The sequence below is a fragment of the Schistocerca serialis genome, chromosome 4 (assembly GCF_023864345.2).
Source record: "Schistocerca serialis cubense isolate TAMUIC-IGC-003099 chromosome 4, iqSchSeri2.2, whole genome shotgun sequence".
Classification (NCBI taxonomy): Eukaryota; Metazoa; Arthropoda; class Insecta; order Orthoptera; family Acrididae; genus Schistocerca; species Schistocerca serialis.
The window spans coordinates 688,746,187-688,769,335 of record NC_064641.1 but is presented as its reverse complement, the minus strand read 5'-3'; the positions used below and the strand labels follow the sequence as shown (position 1 = coordinate 688,769,335).

Here is a 23,149-nt window from a genome sequence, read left to right as displayed (position 1 = left end):
TTTCTGCCCTCTGTTGGAGGCCAGACTGTATCCTTTAGTTGGCATGGTTGTGGTTGTTTGTCTACTTCTCGTCTTGACTGGCGCCACTCGTTTCGTAAGCGTTGCTGTCCGCTAGTGGCAGCAGCGGCGGTTATCGATATGTAATAACTGTTGCTCTATCTTTGGGGCGTCATCGTTGTTTTTTCCGTGTCGTGTGAATGTGGCAGTTCAGTTGGGGACTCAGGAGGAGCCAGGTCCGCGCAGTTTGTAGGTTTCTGCCCTCTGTTGGCGGCCAGACTGTATCCTTTAGTTGGCATGGTTGTCGTTGTTTGTCTACTTCTCGTCTTGACTGGCGCCACTCGTTTCGTAAGCTTTGCTGTCCGCTAGTGGCAGCAGCGGCGGTTATCGATATGTAATAACTGTTGCCCTATCTTTGGGGTGTCGTCGTCGTTTTTCCGTGTCGTGTGAGTGTGCCAGTTCAGTTGGGGACTCAGGAGGAGCCAGGTCCGCGCAGTTTGTAGGTTTCTGCCCTCTGTTGGAGGCCAGACTGTATCCTTTAGTTGGCATGGTTGTGGTTGTTTGTCTACTTCTCGTCTTGACTGGCGCCACTCGTTTCGTAAGCGTTGCTGTCCGCTAGTGGCAGCAGCGGCGGTTATCGATATGTAATAACTGTTGCCCTATCTTTGGGGTGTCGTCGTCGTTTTTCCGTGTCGTGTGAGTGTGGCAGTTCAGTTGGGGACTCAGGAGGAGCCAGGTCTGCGCAGTTTGTAGGTTTCTGCCCTCTGTTGGAGGCCAGACTGTATCCTTTAGTTGGCATGGTTGTGGTTGTTTGTCTACTTCTCGTCTTGACTGGCGCCACTCGTTTCGTAAGCGTTGCTGTCCGCTAGTGGCAGCAGCGGCGGTTATCGATATGTAATAACTGTTGCCCTATCTTTGGGGTGTCGTCGTCGTTTTTCTGTGTCGTGTGAGTGTGCCAGTTCAGTTGGGGACTCAGGAGGAGCCAGGTCCGCGCAGTTTGTAGGTTTCTGCCCTCTGTTGGAGGCCAGACTGTATCCTTTAGTTGGCATGGTTGTGGTTGTTTGTCTACTTCTCGTCTTGACTGGCGCCACTCGTTTCGTAAGCGTTGCTGTCCGCTAGTGGCAGCAGCGGCGGTTATCGATATGTAATAACTATTGCCCTATCTTTGGGGTGTCGTCGTCGTTTTTCCGTGTCGTGTGAGTGTGCCAGTTCAGTTGGGGACTCAGGAGGAGCCATGTCCGCGCAGTTTGTAGGTTTCTGCCCTCTGTTGGAGGCCAGACTGTATCCTTTAGTTGGCATGGTTGTGGTTGTTTGTCTACTTCTCGTCTTGACTGGCGCCACTCGTTTCGTAAGCGTTGCTGTCCGCTAGTGGCAGCAGCGGCGGTTATCGATATGTAATAACTGTTGCCCTATCTTTGGGGTGTCGTCGTCGTTTTTCCGTGTCGTGTGAGTGTGGCAGTTCAGTTGGGGACTCAGGAGGAGCCAGGTCCGCGCAGTTCGGGGTCTCGTCGGGACCGCTGGCGGCATGCATGGACTGCCGGATGGACGGGCTGTGGTCACGAAGGTGCACGACCTCATCGTAAGCCAGATCCTGCAGCCTTTGAGTGCATTTCAATTCAAGTAGAGAAACCTCCACCATTGTGACATCTCGCGATTCTCCAGTGACTTGGGTTCGTGTTGCTGTTCGTAGTGGTACCAAGGCGCAGAGCAGCGAGTGGAGTGCTTGGGGAAGGCGGATCCGATTATCTTTCCTCCACTTCTTATTACTATTTACTGCGTTCAACTTGTTACAATTTGTTAAGTTCAACCAGCGGTAATTTTTCTTGCCTGGTGACCGCTAACGCCCCAGTTACCTGCCCTGGGGGTTAGTGTGTGTAATGGCTGCGTACATTTCCTCTCCTTGCTGCTGCTGTGTGGTAACGCGTGTAGTTTTGACAGCTTCCTTTATTCTAGACCGGTTGGTGATTCCTCTACTGTGGTGGTAATGATACCTTTCTCGTTGCGGGTATTCTAAACACAGTATTCTGGACGTAGTGCAGACCGCCGGTTCCGCCTTTCCGGCTTTGGCGTGTTGTTCCATCGTTGCATTTGGTTGATCGGATGTCAGGTAGCTTCAGGAAGATTATCATTAGTCATTCGCTAGACTGCCACTAGTGTGAGTTACCATCTTATCTGCCTATATCATCGCTCGCGAAAGTGTTTGTTGCCGGACCTTCTGAGAGGTCGATTCCTGGAGCACCGTCTGTGACTGCTCCTTGTGTTTTATTATTGTATTTTTTATTACCATACCTTGCAATGCCTACATTAAAGGTTATGTATGTCTAGTTAATAGCTCTGGTCGCCTTCTGGAAATAAATCTAGCAGTTAAGGATTGTGTTACAAGTTTTACCATCATCTTATTTCACCTGTTTGGCGGTCGGTTGCTTGTTTCTTTTAATTAACCTTTGCTCGTATGTGCTGTTTTTCAGCAGGTTTCTAAATTTTTATATAATTGCCGTTCCTGACGTGTAAGCCTTCAGCCATAATCACAGTGGCTAGTTTTTTTAAACATTATGTGTATCTGTATTTTATGGTGATTGCTAAATTGTAACGCACTGAAAACACTATTATTTACATAGTTGTTTATTCCTTCAAAATAACGTGTGGCATTTTTTAAAATTTATTGTTGAGTCTGGAATTACTGTTTTAAAAATAAATGTGCGTAACTGTAAAAGGCAACCAATAGTTAACTGATTTCAGGCCCATCCACAATCTTAACATAATCCTGCCTTCCCTTGACAACCACCTGGTTTCAAGTGCAATGCAAAGTTCCTTCAGACATCCATCCATAATTTATTCGCCGAAAGCGGGCAAGCGACAATCAGTTAAAATCTCTCCCCTTCTCGGAAATATACATAATAAATGTACGATTGCAGGTTGTAGACACATGGCTGACGACATACGGATTTTTGAGTGTGGCCGTGGATCGTGTTTGGATGGTCTAATGATAAGGCGACCGCTTGTGATAAGCCGGAAATCCGGGTTCGAGTACGGGTCCGGCACAAATTTTCATTGTCAGTCTATTCATTGTTGTAGGTATCCGCAAATGCGAATACATTTCATGTGCTTCATAACGGCTGTAGTCACTCCAGTGCCTGCTCCTTCGGACATGCATGCACGTCGGAAGAAACTATGCATCGTACCTCTCAACAACACAGGCACTGTACTATCATGGTCTGTAAATGGAGTCGACAATGATCTCCATTTCTAACGAAAAGCAAAATCTTTAGAAAGGACATTCTATCCACATCTCAAGTGTGATCCCCCATCATACTTCTAGCATTTACAAGCTGATTACTGTATCGAAACAAAGTTTGGGACGGCAGACAATAAGCAGATGCATTACTTATACTGTGTGTGATTAATACTCCGATAACTTTTTATCCACTGATATAATAAACCGCCAGTGACTTTTTAAATGTAATACGATGAACATTTTTTGATGAAACTGGGTACCTTCTGTAACGGTGGGTACAATGAAATTTTGCTTATTTCGCAATGTACTATTCTGCAAAAACTCCGGAAAACGCTAAATGTAATTACGACATAGCCGCATTTCAAAATTTTGCGAAGAACAGCGCTTTATCTGCAGTCATGGTCTGCGTTTTTAATCAGTAGCAGAGATATTTTTACGAACATTTTCACTCGAAGAGACAAGTGATATAACGTTTTTATGAAGTATGGAATGTTTCTTAAACAAGGTAAATCCTATTAAAAAGGAAAGCCATTGTTTCTAGAATATCTAAGAACATAATAGCTGGGCGTATTAACAGCATAGAGACGTATTTGTGTCTTTGCGTTTTATCAGTAGTTGAAAACATTGTTTCACTATTTGGAGCAGTTTGTTCGCAAAGCGCGACCCTGCCGAGTAGTTAAAATCTACGTACTTCGTCCGTTGTGGACTGTTTGTTGAGAGCTGCATGTGATCAAATAATACACAAATAACATCTCTTTCATGATGTCACTATTTCTTTAAAGTTCACTGAGACAATCGATGATGATGACAACAGCATTCGATGGATTTATTTCTATTTAATTGTGGTTTCTATCTGCCATGTATCTATTTTTATCAGACAGAGTTGCGACAAGAAGGTTGTGTTGTCTTGCACTAATGGTGGAAACATTGGCGTTTATTACAGCACTGAAAAGTGTTTTATACATTTCTGCAGGTGTGTCGCCCCATGAAGCATGGTAATTGTCTTGGTGGGATGACTTGAATGCTTCATCAATAGTAAAGAGAACGAACTTGAAGACTATGTAATAGGAGTAGAAGGATAAGTAGATGAAGTTGAGATGGTAGCTACCATACTGAAAGAACCATCTGATATAACGCTAAAAGAACACAAACGACCGTCCAATCCACCTCCCATGGAAGACAAATGAGACAAGCGAAATACCCTCAAGCATCGAGAAGCATGTAATACATTTACAGAGAAGGTAATCGCTGAGTGGTTCGAATATTACCGAACTTTCAGTTTAGTAAATCATGATTGTAATTTATTGACCCATTTTATTTACCAAAGCATCGAACAACTAGGCAATCCGACCTCGGGGAAGAACAATCTGGTTCCGGAGAAATGTGAGGAAACACAGGCAGTACAGGCCTTACGACTTGTCTTAAAAGACAAACTGAAGAAAGGAAAACAGACGTTTATAGCATTTGCAAATTTTCAGAAAGTGTTTGGCAGTGTTGGCTGCAAAACATTCTTTGAAATTATGAATGTGAGAGAGATAAAACACAGGAAGCCAAATGTTAAACTGCAGAACAGCAGGATATGAACGGGAGACAGTTTTTGAGAAATATCCGCCGAACTATTCACAGTCTGCATTGCGCAAGCCGTAAAGGAAATAAGGAGAGATTAAAGATCAGGGAGAAAAAATAAAAACTTGGTTTGCCAGTGATACTGCGATCCTGTCAAAGACGACAAATGAGTTGGAAAATTAGTTGAAAGGATTAGGTAGTGTCCTGAAAGAAGATTACAATGTAATTAAATCGAGCGACGCTGACCGAAATCGATTATGAAATGACACATTAAAAGTAGATGATTAGTTCTGCTACTTGGACAGCAAAATAACCGATGATGGCCCAAGTAGAATGATATACAATGCAGACTGGTAACAGCAAGAAACTCGTTGCTGGGAAAGAGGAATTTATTAACATCGAATATCAATTTCAGTATTACGAACTCTTGTCTTACGGCATTTCTCTGGATTGTGGGCTTGTACGAATGTGAATTGTGGAGAGGTACTGAACCTAACTGAAGGAAAAAAAAAAAACTCATTCAAGAACTCGGTTGATACGACACATCCTGAAGCGTCAATGAGTGATCAGTTTGGTAGCTGGGTGAAGTGCGGTCTGAACGCAACAGGCAGATTCAAGCAGACATAGATTGCAGTAGTTCATAGGTGATGGGCCTTGCACAGGACAAAGTAGCGTGGAGCAGCGCCGAAGCAGTCTTCGACTTAAGACTACAGGTTCAGCACAGTGTACCGATTAATTGTTGCTCACAGAGCTGACTGAAGTGGTTTTACTATAATGGCACTTTAGAATCTGGTACGGCAGTCTTGCTGTAACCTATGAGAGGCCTGTGGCGGCTTTCAGAGCGGGAGTCCCACTTCTCATGAACTCGGCAAGTAGTTCACGAAATGTCGCTTCACAGAGGAGCGAAAGCTGCGGTGATGTCAGGCAGCGGGCGCGAAATGCGCATCTCACTAGCGTGAAACTGGGTGTATTGGTTGCTGCTACCTGCTGCTGCGCACTCGGACCGCTTCTTCTGGGGAAACTGTGGGAGTCTGCATCCGGCGCGTGGAAAGCTGTGGTCCGAACTGTGAGGTGCTCCACTGCACCGTCCGAGCTGATACCAGGGAGTCCTTTGTGTCCTCTGGATGCTCTGCCACTTGCGTTTGAAATGTCGAGATGTTTAACCGTCTGCTACTATAGTCGCTCTGAATTGTTGTCGTTACTGAAAAGTCACTGTTTAGTACTAAGATTGTCACCGCTCAGGTAGCGTCGTATCATTTCCTGGTAGTACCTGTATGCTCCACGTCTTAGCTGCTGTGGACACTAGAGCCGATTTCCGGTATCCGGGGAACAGAGACTTTCGTCCCGTCTAGAGATGACGTGCCAGCAACATCACGTGTAGCTCTTCTGAGGTCGTCTTCTTGGTGCTATTTTATGAGTGTAGGACTATTCACAATCCGAACGATCAATTTGTCTCTCGTGCTTACTTTTTCTTCGTGGACTTCGCCTTTCAACCATCCCCACAGGCAAAGGGGTAAAGTCCGGGACCTTCTTAGGCAAGAAACGTGACCATACCTGCTAATCCATCTTGTGGGTAATGTTTGAATTAGATGACGTGTCACCTGACGACTAAACTGTACAGAGGTCCCGACATACAGGAATAACATGCCCTACCTTATAGCGAAGGAACCTCTTCCAATAAGATTGGAAGAAGACCCTGTTAAGTCTATGCTTACACTGTACACAAGAACTGGCCAACAAATCACAACCACAGCTGAAAAATCCAATCATTTTAACTGAAGCACAACTAAGATGATAAAATAGCAATTGATAAACAAATCCACAGCAACCAGAGTACCAATACGCGTAACCTGAACTTATTCCTGTAACAATCTGTTTCTGTCAAACCAATATGGAATGTTTTATTCGAATTGGTCTACACTACAACTGAGCCGTGTTGCGGCGCCCGTTGGTGTCGCTGGTAGGTTGCCATCGAGTAATAGGGAGAATGGCGTCTTGTCTTCTTCTTGTGTTTACTGGCGCTGCTACGTTTGCTAGCGTTGTCTGTCCGTGAGTGGCAGCAGCAGCGGTTATCTATATCTAGTACAGTGGTTCAATCTTTGGAAGGACGTCAATTGTTTTCCAGGTCGGAGTGTATCGGGGAATTGGATTGGGACGGAGTACCGGTGAGGCCCGGCAGGGCGAGGACATGCAAGGTGCGCTGGCAGCATGCAGGCACTGCCGGATCGAGAGGCTGTAGTTGCGAAGGCCACAACCTCATTGTACACCGGATCCAGGACGTCTGTGTTGAGTAAACTTTAACCCAGTAGTGAAACCTCCCCTATTTTGAGATCACGCCGTTTGTTCGGCCTTGCTGCTCGCAGGGTCGCTGAGACGAAGAGCAATGAGTGGAGTGTTTGGAGTAGCCGAAATTAATTAGCCGTCCTCCACTTCTTATTATTAATCATTGAATTCCTTGTGTTGTTATTGGTGAAGTTCAACCAGCGATATTTTTCTGCCTAGTGGCCGCTAACGCCTCAGTTACCTGCCCTGGAGATTAGCGTATTTGCGCGGCAGTGTACCTTTCCTAGCGTTGCCACTGCTGTCCAGTAAGGCGTGTAGTTCGACAGCCTCCTTGACTGTGATTCGGATATTTTGTTTCTCTTGGTGTGGTGTCACCGCCAGACACCACACTTGCTAGGTGGTAGCCTTTAACTCGGCCGCGCTCCGTTAGTATACGTCGGACCCGCGTGTCGCCACTATCAGTGATTGCAGACCGAGCGCCGCCACACGGCAGGTCTAGTCTAGAGAGACTTCCTAGCACTCGCCCCAGTGGTACAACGGACTTTGCTAGCGATGGTTCACTGACAAAATACGCTCTCATTTGGCGAGACGATAGTTAGCATAGCCTTCAGCTACGTCATTTGCTACGAACTAGCAAGGCGCCATTACCAGTTACTATTGATACTGAATCATGTACAGTCAAGAGCGACGTTCACCATTAATGGATTAAAGTTAAGTACTCCACCAGCTACGTCCGTTTTTTCTAAATTCTAATTTCCTTGTCCTGTTCCAGACCTCACGCCAGCCTGCGTGAGCTAAAACGCGTGCCTTTCGGCTCCTCTTGTAACACGGTGTTGGCTCTCCTGCCAACCACAACACTTGGACTACCTTGGTCATAGTGGTTCCTTCTGGTTGCTTTGAACCAATTAGCTGCGGGTAAGGCATATATCAGCGAGATTCATTGGAAGAATTCTCAGGAAATGTAGGTAGCTGACAGAAGAGGCAGCTTAAGGGCACGGCCAACTTCCTTCCCCGTCCTTCCCTAATCCGATGAGACCGATGACCTCGCTGTCTGGTCTCCTTCCCCAAAGACAACAACAACAACAACAACAAGAGGCAGCTTACAAAATCCGCATTCGACCAGTACTTGAATATTGCTCGTCAGTATGGGATTCCTAGCAGATAGGGTCTACAGGGGAAAAAGAGAAGATTCAAACAAGACCAACACATTTCGTCGCAGGTTCATTTAGAATGCAGTCGCTGCAATAGAGGCATTCTGCGTCACGGCATAGTCTACTGTTAAAATTCCGAGTGTGTACATTCCTAGAAGAGTCAACAAATATATTGCTTCCACATCTCGTGAAAAAACCATGAAAACAGAATTAGATTCGAGCACACACGGCGGCTTATCGGCAATCTTTCTTCCCGCGAACCATTCGCCCTAACTGCAACAAGAAAGGGGAAGTGAAAGTGGTACAGAGGGTAGCCTTCGCCACACACTGCAGCATGACTTATGGAATATACACGTAGATAAGGACGTAAGAGTTGAGCGGGCCAATGCCGTCCACTGTTCCAGACAAAATAAGAGGGTCACTCCAACATCATTTTTCACCAGAGACGAAGAGGCACTCAATGGAGTGGCATCATGCAAATTCACCTTCTGCTGGAAAAATTATGGCTACGGTGTTTTTCGATTCCGAAGGACTCTTGGTTGTGGACATCATGCCAAGTGAAACCACCATAAATTGTGATGCATATGTGACGACACTGAAGAAACTTCAAGCTCGACTGAGTCGTGTTCGACCACATCGGCAAAAGCAGGATTTTTCGCTGTTGCACAACAATTCAGGGCCACATGTCAGTCAAAAAACCACGGAAGCAATCACAAAACTCGGAAGGACAACACTGAAACACCCACCTGACAGTCCTGACCTGGCTCCATGTGACTATCATCTCTTTGTGAAACTGAAAGACTCTCTTCGTGGAACAAGGTTTGAAGATGATGACTCCCTTGTGCATGCTGCCAAACAGTGGCTCCAACAGGTTGGTCCAGAATTTTACCGTGTGGGTATACAGGCGCTGGTTCAAAGATGGCGTAAGGCAGTTGAGAGGGATGGAAATTATGTGGAGAAATCTTGTTCCTAAAGGATGCATCTACACACTGGACAACTTTCAAATATATAGAATAAAAGTTGTTTTTTTTTTTAAAGTGTGCATTTCTTTTGGAGTGACCTTCATCGTAAATAAAAGTGGTGTATCGTGTGTGTGTGTGTGTGTGTGTGCGTGTGTGTGTGTGTGCGCGCGCGTGTTTGTTTATTTTTTTACTCTGATTGTAGGAACTCGTATACAAGGCAGGAGCAGCTTGGAGTAGGAGTACGTACCTGCTAGCAGCGCGGAGACGCCGGCGCAGAAGTCCCGGAAGCCGAGTAGGCCGCGTCCCGCCGGGTCCAGCTGCCGCAGGGCGCGCTCCACCTCCTGCGGAAGACGAGAGAACGCACAAGGTCAGCACACACAGCACTATACTCCACTCCACTGCACACACACAGCTGCCGCACTACTGCAGCAGCTGTGACCGCTTCTCAGCTCAGAGGGAGGCAATAGTCTCCCCAGCTGTTCCACACATCTGCACTGATGAGTCAAAACATTATCAGAGCCGGCCTGGGTGACCGAGCGGTTGTAGGCGCTACAGTCTGGAACCGCGCGACTGCTACGGTAGCAGGTTCGAATCCTGCCTCGGGCATGGATGTGTGTGATGTCCTTAGGTTAGTTAGGTTTAAGTAGTTCTAAGTTTGAGAGGTGGCATGAGCCCCCTCTCATATTTCTATCTTACTCTGAGTAATTCGGTTTTCCTCTCTAATTGCATGCGGTCAAAAGTCACTATTCCTTCACACGCGGACTTCCCACGCAGCGTCTCTCGTCACCCGGGTGGTCCGGTGACAGGTGGTTCTGCTGAACTTGAATGGGTTAAGCTGATGGGTGTGAGGGAGTCGAGTGGATGCTTTCCAAACGCCGACATTGTCATAAGAGCGGGAGCGACATGCCCACAGGCGTCTGACGGAGCGCCTGGGCTAGAGATTCCGTTACTTCGCAGAAACTTACTGAAAACATTTTCTGGCGGGCTACCAGCGAGGCGTGGGAATGACTTGTGTTCCCAGGCAGTCTTGGCGGGCAAATTCCCGCGTTTTCTGCAAAATCATAACTGTGATTGGCTGGCTCAGAGGATAGCTCTGTAACATAGCAAAATCGGCGCAGAAATTGGCGCCAAGTATGTCCATTGGTGGAATAGTAGTGCGTCGGCAATAGAGTGGAATTTTCCGTCGGTTTTCGAATTGCTGATTGGAACGTTTAACCACAGCCACTGTCGTGGGGGCGAGAATGTTCTGTGTTCGGCTTGTACAGGCGCTCTTGAGAGGGTCGGCTCTCGGCTTTCGGTCAGAGTAGGTTACAAGACTGAGTTCTCGTTGCTCTGGACAGCCTGCCTTCCGTTGGCTGTCTAATATACTTTCATTTAATCGTCACTGTTTGACGAAGTTGCTGAAGTTTCGACTTCAACGTAACTTTCCGAGTACAGTTGGCAATTGAGCGTTCTGCGTACAAGCGGCCTATGTTGTCCGTCTTGAGCAGTTTTGGCTAAAGTTGACTGTACTGGAGCTATTGTGTGACTTCTCTTGTTAAAATCACTCACTGTACCGTCAGTGATTGTGTAGAGAGCCTTCTTCGTTTTCCTCAGAGGCGTATTTGTGCTGTTAGGAACAACCAGACCAGGAGAATTTGTTTCGGGCTATACTCGCGACATTATCATCACCACGACGGGACGTCGAAGCAACCAGCCATCGCCTCCGGCACGCCATATCGTGTCCTTGCAGTTAAGAAGACAGTTCGGTAATGTACGTCTGCAGCACCGGCAAATCAGGGAATTTTGCTAGGCCATAATCAGAGCTCAGCAGAGCGCGCCTGTTCGTCTTTTCTAACTTCGTTCTGTCTTGGGTGTTCATTGTCTGAGTTTTCACTGCTGTAGCAGCTATTAATGTTGGGATGGTTGGGTGTTTCCCTTAAGATTTGAGTTGCAAGGAATTGGCTCCACATACCACTTCGTCATAAATGTCAGAATCTAGTTTATGGACAACTTCACCTTCATGGCATTTATTTGAGTATCCAATTTGATGTATTGTAAATGTTTCGTGTGTTTTGTTTATTATTTTGAGTTCAGTCATAATAAATCAAATTGTTATTTTGGACAGAACTTCCATTCTGTAGATCGGTAGAGCAACCCTTTTATTTCTCACTATGTTAATGAAACTTTCCTTAATTTGTATCCGATTAAATTGTTGCAGGTGCCAAACTCTTTTCTACTCCACTTACAGGGTCCATTACAGTCAGTTCGCGTTTCTTCTTAATCCATGTGCAACAGCAAAAGTAGGAGTTAGAAAAGGGGGGCTTAGAGCATCATTTCCATGTGAAGATTCGAGAAGAATTTAAGGTTAAATACACTGTTAGCCTCGGCACCTCGCAAGTTCTAGGGGACTGATGACCTGAGCAGTTAATTCCCATGGTGCTCAGAGCCAGTGAAAGAGCTATTGTAAAGCGACCGGGATGAAATTTTTTATTTCTTTAGTGATGAAAGTCGTTTGAGAAATTTATTTGCCACTTGTTATTTTACCTTATGATTTCCTGAACGTCTACTACTACCCATCTCTATAACGGGAAAAAATACAAATAGAAAAATTCAGAAGGCATATGCAAATGAACACAGGTTCTCCACTCCGCAGCCAGATATCTCGGTCGCTATGCCAGCGGCGTTTTCGTTGTACATCGTTTAACTTCATGGAGGTATATTCCGTCTTTGAAACTAAATAAAAGGTAGTTTTTTCGTTTCTTTCATTTATGAAACATCTTCAGTGATCTGTAATACAAGCGTTATGTGATAGTTACAAATATAATACTATGTTACGTTTTCTCATGATTTTCTCTTATTTTTCAGATTAGAAACAACTTTTGCAGTACATGTTTCGTGGGTCTAAATTGTCGTTTGGTGTTACTTACGATTTCCATTATTGCTACTCCATGTGTGTGGGCCTGGAGATGCCTTCATTCGGTTCTCATTCTCCAGATGGCCGCTTTCCGGAGTATGGAGACCGAATGAACACATCTCCAGGATAACACACACGGACTAGCAACAATGGAAATAGTAACAGCAAGCGATAATTTTTAATCTCACGAAACTTGTGCTACAAAAGTTGTATCTAATCCGAAAAACAAGAGAAAACGTAACATAAAAAACCGGACCAAATATATCACGAAATAAGCATCAAACGAAAAAACGAAACTTGTCTAGCTTGAAGGGGGAAACCAGATGGCGCTATGGTTGGCCCGCTAGAAGGCGCTGCCACAGGCCAACCGGATATCAACTGCGTTTTTTTTAAAATAGGAACCCCCATTTTTTTAATTACATATTCGTGTAGTACGTAAAGAAATATGAATGTTTTAGTTGGACGACTTTTTTCGCTTTGTGATAGATGGCGCTGTAATAGTCACAAACGTATAACTACGTGGTATCACGTAACATTCCGCCAGTGCGGATGTTATTTGCATTTATTGCATTAATGTGGTATTTGCAGGTAATCACGCTGTAACAGCATGCGTTCTCAGAAATGATAAGTTCACAAAGGTACACATTGGAACAACAGAAATAAAATGTTCAAACGTACCTACGTTCTGTATTTTCATTTAAAAAACCTACCTGTTACCAACAGTTCGTCTAAAATTGTGAGCCATATGTTTGTGACTATTACAGTGCCATCTGTCACAAAGCGAAAAACATGGTCCAACTAAAACATTCATATTTCTTTACGTACTACACGAATATGTAATAAAAATGGGGGTTCCTATTTTAAAAAAACGGACTCTTCCTTTCATTTAGTTGCAAAGACGGAGAATATTTCCATGAATTTTGAAGCAACTAAGGAATGACGAGAAGCGGAAAAAATAACGATTGTTTAACTTATAGGTATACAAGGGGCAGTCGAAAAAGTTTCTTTCCGCGATTTCCAGGAAGTTATGTGTATGTGGACGCCATACATGATGAAAAACGTCAAGTTTCAATTACTGATCTTGGCAATTCTGACTTGACTGCGCGTCATGAAACGTAGGAGTGGTTTTCAAAAAGCCGTGGGGGCGGGGGGTTTGAGCTAAAATATATCTTAAGAGCCTTTCATTTTAGTTTCTACACAAGCGTCCTGCCAAATATAAGCCAAACTGGTTGGCCGTCTGAGGTGTTCTCCTTGTCGTCTCTGTTTCCACTCCCGCTCGCTGTCGCATCCGAGCACTGCTGCGGTCATGGCTCGGTTCCGCCTGTAGCTACCAGGTGGCTCCCGCCTCAAGTAGCGATGCCGCACTTTCCCTTGTAGTACTCTGCCGACTCGTCAGATGTCACTATTCACCCTCCGCACTGAGAAAAGCTTACTTTCCGTACGAAAAACGAAATCAGACCGTGCGAAAAACTTATCTACACTACGGATTCCTTCGATAAAACCTATTACACCTCAGGCCTGAGGGAGTGTACGGAATGAACATGGCGAAGCGCTGCTCGTCAAAACTTATCGGTAAGCGCAAAAACATATAAATTCGTTGATTAAAAAAAATGAAAAAAACCCTATAGATACACTATTCATTGTCCCTTAAGACTCTGGGCCCGACAAAAAAATGGTAGTCGTTAAGCAAGCTTTGATTAATACAATTTCCAAAGGCAAGTTTTTAGGTTTAATATTAGAACTTTTTGAATATGAAACAGGGGTGAGTCAGGGGGATGGACTGTCTTCATATTCATTCAGCTGTCTTTTGGAGACAATGGTAAGAGAGGGAGAGAGAGAGAGAGAGAGAGAGAGAGAGAGAGAGAGCCTTTAAACTGACTACTTAGCTTTTGTTGATGATTTAACAATCTTAGCAAAGAATTTACAAGAATGAAACAAATCCTACAAGAAGGAAGGAGAGAGATAAACACTCTCGAAGAAGTAGCAGAAAGAAACCGGATTATAAATTTCATATGCCACATTCTCCGCCGGCCATAGTGGCCGAGCGGTTCTAGGCGCTACGGTCTGGAACCGCGCGACCGCTACGGTCGCAGGTTCAAATCCTGCCTCGGGCATGGATGTGTGTGATGTCCTTAGGTTAGTTAGGTTTAGGTAGTTCTAAGTTCTAGGGGACTGATGACCTGAGAAGTTAAGTCCCATAGTGCTCAGAGCCATTTGAACCATTTGAACCACATTCTCTGTACGAACCATCTAACGTAAACAGAACCAAAAATATGGAATTGGCATTCCACTTAACACAGAACACGTACAATAAAAAATTCTTACCTGTTAAAACAGAACTGAGGCATTACAACAATTAAAACTGGGCGTCCATATAGCTCAGAATGCCTCGCCATAAACACAGCCCAAAAGTTAAGTATTTAGAGAAGAAGAAATAGGAATAAATCGAAAAATTTTGGGCGCGAAATATGAAAATGGAATTTGGAAATAGATAAGCAAAAAGGTGGCGTAAAAAACAAACGAGAATATAATAGATACAATGACAAAGAGGAGGATTACATTTTATCGTTCCTTAAAAAGAGTGAATAAAAAGAGGCATAGAAAACACATATGAATTCAGGGAGAAAGTACAAAATGTGATGGGTTGCCAGTAGAATATACAAGTAAGCACGAGGCAACGAGAATGAAGCAGTATTGGGAAGCGAAAAAAACGAAAAGAATGTGATGGCATAAATCGGTTGTTTCACGTGGTGTTGGGTTGGCCATATTCGAATGCTTAAATAAGTGTTTTCAAATTCAGCATTTGAACCTGAACGCAGGTAATTTTAGCATGTGCAGTGCTTTTGCTCCTTCATCATAAGAATAAAACTGATGTAAACATTACACTATGTATTCTTCCGCGTTTTCTGGAATCTCACTGCATTCTGTTTCATGTGGAGCGAAAGCCAAGCTGTCTAGAGGACAGTCAAGTGCAGTAGTAAGAATATGTTTTAAGCTGTGCATTACGCGCACATCGACTCGGCGATAATAAGGGACTACAGTTTTACGGGGGCATTTTAACCTTTAACTAACGTAGTGGCATACACGGGACACTAACACCGTGGTGCGGTCAATCTGACCTCTTAAATATAGGTGGGTGTAATGTTAACAATCCCTTTGAAATTCTCTGTTTTGCATATGGCAGAGTCCTTAATACAATGTAAGTAAACATGAAAATACAAAACATTAACATTAAATAATTATTGATAAACTGGCATTCAGATATATTTACTTCACATCTCGTAAACTAATTTATATTTGTTTCATAAGCTAATGACGAATGTAAGTAAATATGAAAATACAAAACATTAACATTAAATAACTAGCTGACCCGACAGACTTCGTCCTGTCAAAAAGATTTGTAATATGGCAGTTTTTTTGCCTACGTATTTAAAAAAATTCTCCTGAACAGAACCGTCACCCTGGTGATAGGGCGTTGTGAATAAAAAATAATTAAATAAAACATATATAAGGATTTAAAAGTAAGTAATCGCTTTATTGTTAATCATGTGAATCATAATTATTATTATTATCATTGTAGTGCTTTGTGGTATACGATGTTTTTTGTTTGATTACCTGGCGCATAGATAAACAAATCTGATGGTTTTCCAACACGGGAACAGGCAACATACAATTGACCATGTGAGAAACATGGGTTTTCTAGATTAATACCACAAACACTTAATGATTGCCCCTGGGACTTGTTTATAGTCATAGCAAAAGCAAGCCGCACTGGAAACTGTAGTCGTTTAAACTCAAATGGCACATCAGTCGGAATCATTGGGATGCGCGGTATGAGAACATCTTCTCCTTTATACTTTCCTTTGAGTATAGTTGCTTCTATCACATTGTTTAGTAATTTTTTTATCGCTAACCGTGTACCGTTGCAAAGACGCGGTTGGTTGATATTTCGCAACATTATAACCACCGATCCAACCTTTAATTAAAGATTGTGAGGTGGCAATCCTGGCAAATCCAGCGAGTTTAAAAATTCCGGTGGATAGTTGACTACATCATCTTGATTAGTAGCCGAATCAACTGATTTATATATCCTCAATTCGCCTGTAATTTGTTCTTGAATTTTGAAATTTAATTCATTTACATCTATGTTTTTTGCAGCCAGTATAGCTCGTTCGCTCAACCAATCATGGTTTCTGTAATTTTGAGAAACATCTGGAAACACCTTCTGAATAAGTTCATCTTTTGATCGAGTTAACTGACAAAAACTTTGAGGAAAGTTAATGCAGCCAGTCAACATGTCTATAGGAAATTTGCCATTACCAATGTCAATGAGTTGTTTAGAGAATATGTTTCCAGATTGGTCATTTCGCAACTCGACACGCATATTCTTGCTTAAATGAAGTACTTTGACATGTTTCCACAAATTGGAGGACTTTAGACATGCATTGAGTTCATCAGCTGGCGTTGATCGTGGAATCACTGGCAATGTTTGACGAAAATCTCCTGCTAATAAAATCATTGCACCACCAAATCGGTTATTATTGCTCCGTAGATCTTTTAAGGTTCTGTCTAAAGCCTCCAAAGATTTTTTATGTGCCATCGTGCATTCATCCCAAACAATCAATTTACATTGCTGCAAAACCTTTGCCATTGCAGAGTTCTTCGAAACGTTGCAGGTTGGAGTTTCATTGCTTTGCATATTTAATGGCAATTTTAGTGCTGAATGGGCTGTTCGACCACTTTCAAGCAAAGTTGCTGCGATTCCCGACGAAGCGAGTGCAAGTGCAATTTTATTTTGTGAGCGAATTGTTGCTAATATTAATGAAATCAAAAAAGTTTTTCCTGTACCACCAGGTGCATCTAAGAAGTAAATCCCTCCAGTTTCATCATTTGTTACTTTCATAAGAGTTTCAAATACATACTTCTGTTGTTCAGTTAACAGTGGAAGATTTGTTTGAATTAATTCTTTCAAAGCGTTGAGATCATACAGTTTTTCTCGATGCAACTCTTGGTTAAAAGCGTCATGCATTGGACGATTGGGCGCGGTCAGGCCTAATTGAATTAATAGTTTGTTTGACATTATCAAGCACATGTCCTCAATTGAAATCAATGCTTCATTGTAAATTTCTTCACTGATTTGTATATTTGGATTTCCCATTCTATTCCGTATTTGATACAAAATATCATCACACATATAATCTTTGTACTTGATCCACAAATCAATTGGGTTTGATGGGAAGCATGTAGATATGATTATAGAAAACAATGTTCGTATTTGATGAGCGTGTGATGATATTACAGCATCATTGAGAGTTTGCTCCCAATGAGCGTCATTTTCTAGCAATTGCAAACGTTGACAGGCTTCTCTGTAGGATCCACACAATTCACCATGAACAGTTCGTAACTGTTGGAATGATGTTGGGCCACGTACATTGACTAATAGCAGTCGTAAATAAAAACATTCATCATTGCTTGGATGTACTGAATAAATCCGGCCAATCGCATCGGTGGAATATACATCTGTATATCCTGGAACTGGTTTTCCTTGTTTCCGTCGTATAAATCTCCTTGAGGATTGATTCCAGGTATAATATTTTGGCGTTTCAGAATATAGCAATGTTTGTGCGAAATGATCGTTTTGGCATGTCTCAAAAAAACTGGTTAATGTAGTAGATGGTGGCTGAGCAGCTCTTTGTACTGCGTTCTGTGCTGTAAAATACACTCTTTGTCCATTTTCTAAATGCACAGCTAAGTGAACAACAGAAGGGTGTCTCTCATGAATAGGAAAAGAAAATATTCGCCAAACTGCTTCATTACTACTGACATAGCGGCCCATTTGGTATTGGATAACTTCATCATTGGAATTCTCTGCACCAATTCCAATCACAGCCATATCACTCCTTTTGGTTACATATTTGCAAATGTATTTAATAGATTTCACTGAATGGCAAGATTCAACGTTGATGTGTGCTTTGAATGTCTTTGATAAAATGGGTGAATATGGAACAATCCAACGATTATCTATTTCAATATCTTGTTGATTTAATTTGACAATTGTTGATTTTCCATTGTCTGCTGTCGATCTGCGACGATACAATGGATAACCGTCATTACCAGTAATTGTTTCCGATATTAATGTCCGTGGATATCGTTTTGAACATTTACCATCCATCATACACGGTGAATTTTGATTAAGAGTTCCACAGGGACCATGTATCATGTTTTTGATAACTACCTCATGCAATCCAGGATCTACTTGTACATTAGGGATTTCAGCTGATATCACTGCATCAACTTCATTTGGCCTTATCTTTTCAACCAACCAAATCAAAATGTGTGCATGTGCCAATCCTCGTTTCTGCCACTCCACAGAATACATCCAGCAGCGTGTCTCACCAAACACATTATGTTTTACGATGAAATCCATTACAGATTTCAACTTTTGTCTAAAGACTCTGGCTGTAATATCATGACGATCAATGGGTGATTGCCCAGGGAATAACTCCTGCTTGATTTCTATCCATTGCGGATTGCATGTAAATGTGAAGAACAAATCTGCTGTACCATAATGACGAACATACGACATGGCATCTTGAGCATATTCGTGCATATGCCGAGGGCTTCCGATGTATGTTGCTGGAAGAATAGTCATCCGACCGACATTCTGTGCATTTCCATCAGTCTTATGCCAGACTCAGTAGATTAGGTCACAGACAACTTTTTTTTTTTTTTAAATTTTATATGACTTGGAGTCAAATCCTTTTAAGCCGTACGAATTGTAACGCGATTTTTGTTTGACTGATGTAATGACGTGGAAACTGATGCATTTTATCTCGCGTGCCGAAACTAATACAAAAGAAACGCGAGTTTCGGAACGCGACATTAAACTTCTCCAACTATGTATTCTGTGCTCCAACGCACACACGCACATTGTTTTGATAGATATGATCTTTGACGTTAGGAACACACCTACATTGCTTAGACAACAGTGAGTGCTTGTAATTTAATATGAACTTTATACCATAGCAATAAAGCTCAAATTGACTACGTTTTAGTTACAAATCATTTGTATAGGAAAAAGAAAAGGGCTATTTTTAGGGTTTTTCCAGCAATAATTCTAATTTTTCTCGCCGTAAAAACCATCCTTGAACTTCAGCGAACATTTTAAAAAAAGATTTGGCCAAATTGGTCGAGGCGTTGTTGAGTTATGCGCTTACCAACACATTTTGCGATTCATTTTAATATGAACTTTATACCATAGCAATAAAGCTCAAATTGACTACGTTTTAGTTACAAATCATTTGTATAGGAAAAAGAAAAGGGCTATTTTTAGGGTTTTTCCAGCAATAATTCTAATTTTTCTCGCCATAAAAACCATCCTTGAACTTCAACGAACATTTTAAAAAAAGATTTGGCCAAATTGGTCGAGGCGTTGTTGAGTTCTGCGCTTACTAACACATTTTGCGATTCATTTTTATATTATAGAAAGAAAAGGGCTATTTTTAGGGTTTTTCCAGCAATAATTCTAATTTTTCTCGCCGTAAGAACCATCCTTGAACTTCAACGAACATTTTAAAAAAAGATTTGGCCAAATTGGTCGAGGCGTTGTTGAGTTATGCGCTTACCAACACATTTTGCGATTCATTTTTATATTATAGATTATTGATAAACTGGCATTCAGATATATTTACTTCACATCTTGTAAACTAATTTATATTTGTTTCATAAGCTAATAACGAAATTAATGCTTCGATAGATTTTGTATTTCTTCTTGAAGAACTAATAGAACAAAAAATGTAACGTTTTTAACCTGAAGAAATACCTCATGAAAAATCAGAGCCCTGCAAATCACAATTTTTCACAACAGTGCTTGCAGACCTGGGAACAGCACTGCATGCATATTGGTCTCTTGCAGATGCAGCAAACATGCGAAGTCTTCCTTTTCTTGCTGGCTGGGCAGATTCTGCACATTTTCCTATTATTAGGACCTAATTTTGCTTCCACTGCTTCTTCTGTTGGAGCATCAGGGCCTAAAATCCGGCGGGTCATTAGTCGTAACTCCAGCGGAAGTCATGTGTTCTGAGCTCGCTTTTGCATGTTTCAGCGCAAGACTACGGGCCAGCTCTTTCAGGAAGATACCTCTGTCGACAGGAGCTTCATCTGCTCCACTCTTCTGAAGAACATATGCATTTACTATGCTGATGTCCAATAAAAGGTAGAATAAACACATTGGTCAACGTCGAGTTCTTCGACTGCAGGAGTATATGGAGCACTTTTTTTTGTCCCGTTCATCGACACCTCCTTTGGTGGCATTGTAGTATGATATTATCTCTGGTTTCTGAGAAGTAAAATCCACAGCGGGGCTATGATGCATGGAAGAGACAAGAAGAACCGCTTTATTTGTGTTTAGCACATGCGACAACACAGTGGTGCCTTGCGTAAAACCGTACAAAGACGAACCAACTGGCCTATGCTTATTTGGTTGGAAAGCTTGCGGAATCTCTCTCTCATTCCTTTTTAGAGTTCCAACAAAAGTCAATCCTCTTTTCCTTAACTCTCCTGCAGCCTGTATTGAGCTGAGCCAACTGTCAGCAGTTATGTTGCGATTACTGCCATAGATTGGTTTACGCAATCGGAACAGACACTGCGTTGGTATAATCAGTATCTTACCATTCCCGGCAAAGTATCTCCATCAGAGCCTTTTCCAGTGTACATATACCCATTTTAAAAGCAACTGGTCCTTGCATCACACAAGGACATCATTTTTAAACCGTATTTACCAGGCTTCTTTGGCATGTAGACCACAAATGAGCATTTACCATGGAAGGAAACTAGTTGCTCATCTACAGTAGCACATGTGCCTAAACTGAAATATTTTTGGGAATTTTCCACAATTTTTCTAAAGAGGAAAGAGACTGCCGCCATTTCGTCGACTTTGAGACTCTCTTTTCTAGTTCGAAAGTCATCAAACTGTTTGCAGTTCATCAACATTAGTAAACGGTTCCTAGACAGGACACATTTGAAAATTTCCCAACCTGAACCATCAGTTGCAAATATATAATTTACATTTTTGTGGTTGGATTTAAAGACAGAAGAATATGTCAGAAGTCCTAAAAAAGCCAAAAGTTCATCCACATCCAGGTTCTGAAGTTCAGCTTTGCTTTTGTCAGAGTACTTCCGCCTGACGCAATCTATTTTAGTATTTGTCCATAGTAGGATGTGATCGAGAACTTCGTCATCAAAATAGAGATGCCATAATGAAAATTGGTCTTTTGGATCTCCTGTAGTCAACGTGGTGGATGATAATTTCATGATGATGTTACAGCGAGGAGCTCTAATAGCTCGGATCGGAGGTGCTTTGACCCATTTGTACTGATTCTTGCCATAGAAGTAATTGCTTCTCCGTTGCTCATCACATGGGTCACTACTTTCACTACTTTCACTACTTTCATAAGAGTAATTTTCTGTTGCACTTTGTTCTGACAAAGTGTCATGTTCACTCACAATGGGTTAAGTTTATTCAGGATTATCGTCACAGTCAATATCGTCTGATTCCTCCAACCATCTGCTCACAGTTTCCTCAAAGTTTCGGTCTGAAGCGTCTACACGTTGTCTGCTACTTGCATCAGATCCTTTACCTTTCAAAAGCTGTGAAATGGAAAATATCGAGAGTATGTAAGGAAAGTAATTGCAGAAAAAATTACACAAACAACGAAGTGCGGTCAAAATGACCAAGAGCGATTTTCAAAAGGACGTCACTCAGATATTTCCGAACGAGTCTTATTCTGCGTACAGCATCATGATACACGTATCTCTGCGTGGAGGCTCCGAGCAGAAGAAACATTACCAGGTTGCATTCTGGATCGTTAGACGGGACCAGTCCCTGGCCTGATGCTGTGGTGCGCCATTGGAAACACAGTACGATCACCTCTCGTTCCCGTAGGAGGGAGTTTGCACAGAACGCGTTATACGAGGTGCATTCAAGTTCTAAGGCCTCCGATTTTTTTTCTAATTAACTACTCACCCGAAATCGATGAAACTGGCGTTACTTCTCGACGTAATAACCCTGCAGACGTACACATTTTTCACAACGCTGACGCCATGATTCCATGGCAGCGGCGAAGGCTTCTTTAGGAGTCTGTTTTGACCACTGGAAAATCGCTGAGGCAATAGCAGCACGGCTGGTGAATGTGCGGCCACGGAGAGTGTCTTCCATTGTTGGAAAAAGCCAAAAGTCACTAGGAGCCAGGTCAGGTGAGTAGGGAGCATAAGGAATCACTTCAAAGTTATCACGAAGAAACTGTTGCGTAACGTTAGCTCGATGTGCGGGTGCGTTGTCTTGGTGAAACAGCACACGCGCAGCCCTTCCCGGACGTTTTTGTTGCAGTGCAGGAAGTAATTTGTTCTTCAAAACATTTTCGTAGGATGCACCTGTTACCGTAGTGCCCTTTGGAACGCAATGGGTAAGGATTACGCCCTCGCTGTCCCAGAACATGGACACCATCATTGTTTCAGCACTGGCGGTTACCCGAAATTTTTTTGGTGGCGGTGAATCTGTGTGCTTCCATTGAGCTGACTGGCGCTTTGTTTGTGGATTGAACAATGGCATCCACGTCTCATCCATTGTCACAACCGACGAAAAGAAAGTCCCATTCATGCTGTCGTTGCGCGCCAACATTGCTTGGCAACATGCCACACGGGCAGCCATGTGGTCGTCCGTCAGCATTCGTGGCACCCACCTGGATGACACTTTTCGCATTTTCAGGTCGTCATGCAGGATTGTGTGCACAGAACCCACAGAAATGCCAACTCTGGAGGCGATCTGTTCAACAGTCATTCGGCGATCCCCCAAAACAATTCTCTCCACTTTCTCGATCATGTCGTCAGACCGGCTTGTGCGAGCCCGAGGTTGTTTCGGTTTGTTGTCACAAGATGTTCTGTCTTGATTAAACTGTCGCACCCACGAACGCACTTTCGACACATCCATAACTCCATCACCACATGTCTCCTTCAACTGTCGATGAATTTCAATTGGTTCCACACCACGCAAATTCAGAAA

The 23,149-nt window shown here is 42.8% G+C and overlaps 1 protein-coding gene across 4 annotated transcripts in view; it reads right to left on the bottom strand.

Moving 5' to 3' along the window:
• LOC126473185 (rab11 family-interacting protein 4) overlaps positions 1 to 23,149 on the bottom strand; it is a 939,113-nt gene that overhangs the window by 583,675 nt on the left and 332,289 nt on the right. For all 4 annotated transcript variants that reach the window (XM_050100073.1, XM_050100074.1, XM_050100075.1 and 1 more), the window contains exon 3: positions 9,442 to 9,535. In XM_050100073.1, the coding sequence (XP_049956030.1) occupies positions 9,442 to 9,535 (94 nt within the window). The remainder of the gene's footprint in view (positions 1 to 9,441; positions 9,536 to 23,149) is intronic.